Source organism: Triticum urartu, chromosome 3A (genome assembly GCF_056163025.1).
Source record: "Triticum urartu cultivar PI428250 chromosome 3A, HENAU_Tu73, whole genome shotgun sequence".
NCBI classification, from domain to species: domain Eukaryota; kingdom Viridiplantae; phylum Streptophyta; class Magnoliopsida; order Poales; family Poaceae; genus Triticum; species Triticum urartu.
This window is the reverse complement of record NC_141875.1, coordinates 1,369,424-1,375,614: the sequence shown is the minus strand read 5'-3', so window position 1 is coordinate 1,375,614 and position 6,191 is coordinate 1,369,424. Positions and strand designations below refer to the sequence as shown.

General features: G+C 59.0%; 1 protein-coding gene and 1 pseudogene across 1 annotated transcript; one reads left to right on the top strand and one right to left on the bottom strand.

Moving 5' to 3' along the window:
* Positions 1-1,154: 1,154 nt before the first annotated feature.
* On the bottom strand, positions 1,155-3,062 carry LOC125542222 (transcription factor bHLH168-like). Its single transcript, XM_048705177.2, has 2 exons — positions 2,738-3,062; positions 1,155-1,822 (listed from the first exon to the last, which is right to left on the bottom strand). The coding sequence occupies exons 1-2, from the start codon at positions 2,921-2,923 to the stop codon at positions 1,367-1,369; spliced, it is 642 nt and encodes a 213-aa protein (XP_048561134.1). The 5' UTR covers positions 2,924-3,062; the 3' UTR covers positions 1,155-1,366.
* A 1,281-nt stretch (positions 3,063-4,343) lies between these two features.
* On the top strand, positions 4,344-5,045 carry LOC147977512 (uncharacterized; annotated as a pseudogene).
* Positions 5,046-6,191: the final 1,146 nt, after the last annotated feature.

Genomic DNA, 6,191 nt, shown 5'->3' with positions numbered 1-6,191 from the left:
AATTTTATGAAATTAGGTAACTTATTTTATGCAAATTACAGAACTTTATAGATGGAAACCAATCCTCCATCACATAATGCATTTTTTTCTACACGCGTCTAACTAAATTTAGCACATACATTCTAATACATAATGCATTACGGCTGTGGATCCAGGGGAGGGAGGCGCCGTCGCGGACGGGGACCGGGGGACGGCGGATGGAAGCGCGTCAGGAATGGGATGGGTGGCGGCGGAGGCGCATCGGGTCAAGGGTGGGCGGCGATGCCCTGGGGCAGTTGGCGGCGGCAAAGATGGGGATCGGGGGAGAGTGAGAGGCGTGGGAGGTGGGGGGTGGACGGCCGTGGGCGTTTTTCTTTTCTTTTGTCCGGGTTCGGGAAGTTCGGGAGGGGTCCATCGGGCCCTTATAGGGTGGACGTGATCGAAATAACTATTCGAATCCTGGGAAAAAATCGAAGATGTTAAAAAATATATATAATGGGCTAAGGGTATTTCAACATTTTATATCTAATTTAAATATCGACATGCCTAAAAAAGGCAAGAAGTGGAAGACAACTTGGAGCAAAAAGGCCCAAGTGGGAAAGTTCCTCCTTCATAAGGAAGAAGGGAAGGACTTTTCCTTCTTGGTGGCAGCCCTCCCTCTCACCTGCAACCTATATATATACAGTTTTTGGAGCCTCCTCTAGTCTTTCTAGTTCTAGTTCTAGTTGGCCCCAGATCACTAATTAGAGCTAGCCTAATCCTCTTGTCCTCATAATTAGAAGCCCTGTGTGATTCTAATCATCTCCCTCTAATTCTTCGGTGATGATTAGTTCTGGATGGTGAAGCGCCGCCGGATCGTGAAGGTTGCACGCTTGCAACCAAGTAGAGAGGCAATGCTTTCGGTCTTTTAGTTCAAGGGACTCCAAGTACGATCTACACCGGCACATTCTTCTTCCGTTGCAACTTGGTGACGGTAACGACCGTGATCCCAACCCGTTATGCAGATCGCGTGGTCATTTCAAATCAGCGATCACGCCGCGAAAGCGGCCGTTTGGGCCGTGATTTTAATCTACGTTCGCGGCTCACAGCAGCTTTTTTCTAGAATTTTCGGCTCAACCAAACACAGCCTAATGCTCCCCCATGTCTCAAGCCTTTTAGTAGAAAGAAATCCAACATTCTGAATGCTAAAATGTCTCACATCTTCAGAAAGGAGGCGATATGCAGGTACACATGACTACGCTAGTACTAGATTTCAGACAAAGCTGAAGCTCAGTGACGAGCAGAGTAGAGCAGTACTAAGCTAAGCTAAGCTGCTGCGATTGATGAAAAAAAATAGGCCGGCTGGTCTGTCACCATGGCAAAAACAAGAAAGAAAGAGAGAAAGAGATCATGTCAGGAGGACCGACGACGAGACGGTGGCGGCTGCGGCTGCGGCGAGGCCCCGGAGCCGGTGGGCGACCCTGCCGGGCTCGAGGCCGATGCGGGGGCACATCGCCTGGGAGTGGACCGTGTAGAAGATCTTGTCGCCGACGACCGAGAAGCTGGCGCTGACCACCTCGGCGCCCTCCTGCTCCAGCACGGCGATCACCTCGTGCAGCCGGAACGGCCGCCCGGATTCGCTCGCCAGCGCCACGTCGAGCGTCCCATCCTGGTGCCGAACCTCGATCACCGGCAGCGAGGCCGTCTGTGACTTGTAGTCGCCGGCGGAGACGGAGGAGGAGCAGCCGGCCGTGCCGCCGGAGAGGGCGGCCTGCTTGCGGCGCTTGAGGTCGTCGATCCGGCCCCGGAGCTGCTTGATGTACGCCGCGGCGCTGTCCAGCTGGTCCAGCTGCGTCGCCGCGTCCTGCAAACACGGCACGATCAAGTCAGATCAGCTGATCAATTGATCCTGCTGGCAATGGCTAGTAAACTAACTGATCCACTGATCATTGGCATCCTCATGCACTCGCAATAAAAAATGGACGTATTCAGATTTTGTATGGCAGAGGCACGTGAATCGAATCAGGAGAGTGATCTCCAGTCTTGGGTTGGTGGCTCAAGGGGTTAATTATTGGGGATGGATTGATTGACTGGCCAAACGTTTTAGTAAATTTTCTTGACCACAAAGTGAAAGAAAAAATTGAGCACAAAGTAATTATTGGGGATGGCTTATCCGATGGACGGGTAGCAAATGAGTAAGTGGTACTCCTACCACACCGATCGCTTTGGATGGCACCGAATGTGGCACGTGCCGAAATGCATGATGATGTGATATTGTGGTGGAGCACTTTTTCTTTTCTTGTGAAGGTGGTGACTGACCACCAACCAAGTTGAGACATAATTCAGTGGACCACACAAGTAGGTGCTCTGCTACATCACACACGTACTTGATGTTTTCTTTTCTTTTCTTTTCTTCAGCAAAACACATACTATTCATGTTTTATTTTCTTTTCTTTTCTTCAGCAAAACACATACTATTCATGTTTTCTTTTCTTTTCTTCAGCAAAACACGTATGTGTGTACAGTTATGGGTAACAGTGAGGTTTTTTGGTACTCGTATAAATACTGTATTATTCTCCACTGTGTGTTACTGCTGTGTAACAGTGTGGTTAATCAGCTTTTTTGTCCTGACAGCGGCGTGAGTTGGGCTAATGAATCGGCCAAGAAGCGCCTTTTGATGGCGAATCAACAGAAGAGGAGAGCAAAAGAGAAGAGAAGAATGATGCTTGAGACACTTATTTTGGGACAGAGGGAGATGAATAGTTTTTTACGCGCGTACCTTGTTGCTGGACGGCGGCGAGGAAGAAGTAGAAGAATAGTGGGCGGAGGAGGGCGGGACGAGGGAGGAGAGCTTGAGGCAGAGGCCCTTCATGTGCAGCCTGCGATTCTTCTCCACGTCCTTGCGCTCCATCTTGCTGGCGCTGCAGCCCCCGTCCGGCACCATGCTCTGCCTCCTGCCCTTCATTGTTGAGGTGAGGAATGGATTGGAGAGAGAGATATGGAGGTGGTGGGAGAAGGCAGGCGGAGGGAGGGGAGCAGGTGAGCTGAGGTGAGGTGTGGATGAAGATGGGAGCCGGTGGTTGAGCTGAGGGTGGGAGGGGAGCTTATTTATACGGCAATCAGGACGGCAGGAGTGGCTTGCCCAGTTGCGGTGTTGTGGACGGACGGACGGAGGAGCCAGCGAAAAAGGTACGTAGTGAAAATGAAAGAATGAGAAGAAAGGAGACGGAATCTTTGGAGTGAAGATGAGCGGAGCAATGGTGCAAGCCAGTCAGAGGTCAACCCTCCTCCCTCTCCGAGTGAAGAACGGGCCCGGGACGTCCACCGGAACGTGTTTGTTTTGTTCTCGCCTGGGTCCCACCGTTCCTTTGTATTGTACTGTAGCCTGCACGTGATGAGATGCACACGCATGCACGTGATGGGATCCACGAGCAGCAGTGACTGGGTGAGAAAACCACGCGCACGCGGTTTCACGGTCAACACATCCCTCTTGCTCATCCCCATCCCCATCCACTTCTCTCCTCCTATGTTTTCTCACGCCATTTTCTTCTTCTTTTTTTACGAGAGAAATTTCCAATTTATGGAGGTACAATGAGGTGTTCGCACAACGGAATTATGCCCCTGCGACGCGCTCGGCGCCGCCGCCCCCGCTGCCGCTGCCACTGCCGCCGGCCTGCCTGCCCCCGCCCCCTTCCGGCCTACCGTCCTCGCGCCGCATGCCCCTTGGTTCCTCTCCCAGCGCCAGGGATCCATCATTGCTGCGTCGAGCCTCGTCGACATCCCGTGAGCCAGATCCAAATCGCCTCCGACCTGCCGGCCTCGGGGTCGCTGCTGCGCCCTACCTCACCTGTTTGCGTGCGCGCCTCGGCGGAGGTCTCGGGCTTCCCTGAGCCTGTAGTAGCATTCAGGGCGCCCCGGCTCCGCTCCATGGTGGTTGCGTCTGCTGGGGGCATTCATGGCGTTGGCATTCAAGTCGAGCCTGTTCCTGCGTCAGAGGAGGATGGGCGCGCTGTGGCCTGGACGAGGTGGTCTCGAGGCGCCGTCCGCGACGGGACGCTTCTTTATGCCGACGCGACGGGCGTCCGGCCGGGCTCGGCGACAGCCTGGCCGAGGAGAGGAGGCTGCTGTTCTTAAGGAGGACGCGGGGGAGGTGTTTGCGCTGTCTCAGCAAGCACCACCGCGCCCGCTCCTATCGCGAGCCCTTGCGCTGTCTTGCCTGCGACCGCTCGGGCCACCGCGCTCGCTTCTGCACTGCACGCGACGAGCCGCCCCCTTCGCCTCCGCCCCGCCCTACGCCTTCCCGCAGTCCTTGCTCGGGCCGCTCCTGGGCTGACGTGGTCGCCCCCGGCCGGGATTGCCATCCTCCCGCTTCGCCACCGCTTGACATGGCTCAGCACGGTCTTGGCGCGCCGGAGTCCAGGCCGGAGGAGGACACCTGCATCATCGCGGCCACCTTCGACATCGACCGTGACCGGCGCACCTGGGAGGAGACGGCCGCCATCGCCTGGGCCCCGGCTGTGGTGGAACGCCTCCTGCGTGACCGCCTTCGTCTGCGGTGGGGCGATGTCGCCGTCAGCAGCCACTACCTGGAGGAGTTCCTCCTCAAGTTTGAGAGCAAAGAGCTCTGCACGGCCGTGCTGGACAGGGGCCGGCTCTGTATGGGCGATGGCACGCGCGTCTTCATCAAGCCGTGGCGGCCGCTGGCGCACACGCTCGACGCGGCCATGCCCTTCCGTGCGCGTCTAATCCTTGATGGCGTGCCCGCCTACGTCTGGACGCATTCCATCGTCGAGCGCGTCATCGGCCGCAGCTGCGTGCTGGACGTCATGGACGAGCACTCCATCTCCATGTCGGACACACGCGACATTGGCCTCTAGGCGTGGACGGCCAACCCGAGCAGGATCCCGAAGGTGGTCTGGCTGACCTTCACGTCGCGCGCTCCCGACGGCGTCACGATCTCGGCACGGCAGCCGGCGCGCTGCCTGCGCGGCGCCACCTTCCGCGTCATCGTCCATCTGCTGCGGGTTGAGAACTACACCTCGGCTCCCCTCGACATGGAGACGCAAGACGGCCGGCCGGTGGCATAATCCCCTCCGACATCCGTGTTCCCGCCGTGCCACCGCGGAACCATCGAAGGCCACGCTCCTGTGTCCTCTGACGACGTCGTCATCCCCCGCGAGTTCAACTCCCGCGGCACCACGACGCGGGGTTTGCCGCGTGGCCGGGCCAGTGGCGGGGGCGCTGGTGCCTGTCGCGAGCCACGTCGGTGGCAGCGCGATGATGAAGGCGATGACTTCGACGATCGGACGGGCGGCACTGGTGGCGGGCGGGCTGGGCGCGTCCATGGCGAGGCCGTTACGCGTCCTCGCTCTCGCTCCCCGCGTCGGCGTGACGGCCGCGAGGCTGACCGGCGTGGAGGCGGCGGGCGGCGCCACGCGGCCGAGTCCTCCGCAGCTGTGGGCTGCTTCAGGAGGATGGGGGTGGTGACGCTGGCCGAGGCCAAGGTCCGGCGGGTTTTCGGCGGCAAGGAGGCTGACGAGCGTCTCGCACTGCGTGAGGTGGTGCTTAGGGAAGCTGCCGAGCTTCGTAGCCTTATCGCCCTGCCGGCTACGCCTGCCTCGGTTTCGGCCGGTGTCGGCCTGTCGCCGCCTCCGCTCCTCCTGGAGCCTGGGCGGCCCATGCCCGTGGGGAAGGAAGCCTGGTTCGACGGGGCTTGCAGCGCTCTGGGAGCGCTCTGCATCGGCGACGCCCCTCCGGGTTTTAGCGCTCCTGCGACGCCTTCTCTGTCCGGCTTGGCGTCTGCGAGCCTCTGCACTCCCGTGCGCTCTGAGACGACCGCGGTCGACTCGCCGCCTGGCAGCGGACCCATGATCACTCCGGTGGCCTCTCCCCTACCTCCGGCGGCGCTCTTGGGTCCCTACCCCGCGGCCTCCCCTGCCCGTGCGAGTCTCGCAGGTGCCACGATTGTGCCGACGACGCTGGTCTCCTCTCCGGCCTCCCCTGCCCAGGCAGGCCTCCTTGGTGCCTCTGCCGCGGCGCCGGAGGGCGCCTCCATGCCTGCTGCCGATGCAGTTCCGGGGGGCGCTGACACGCTTGCTGCCGGCGAGCTTGGCCTGTTCCTAGACTCCATCGCTGCCCCCCTGCAGCGCCCCTGTTGCCTGCCCCGGTGCCGAAGCCTGCCAGAACTCGTGGAGCCAGTGGCGTCAACCTCTCCTCGCCTCGCAGGAGCGGGA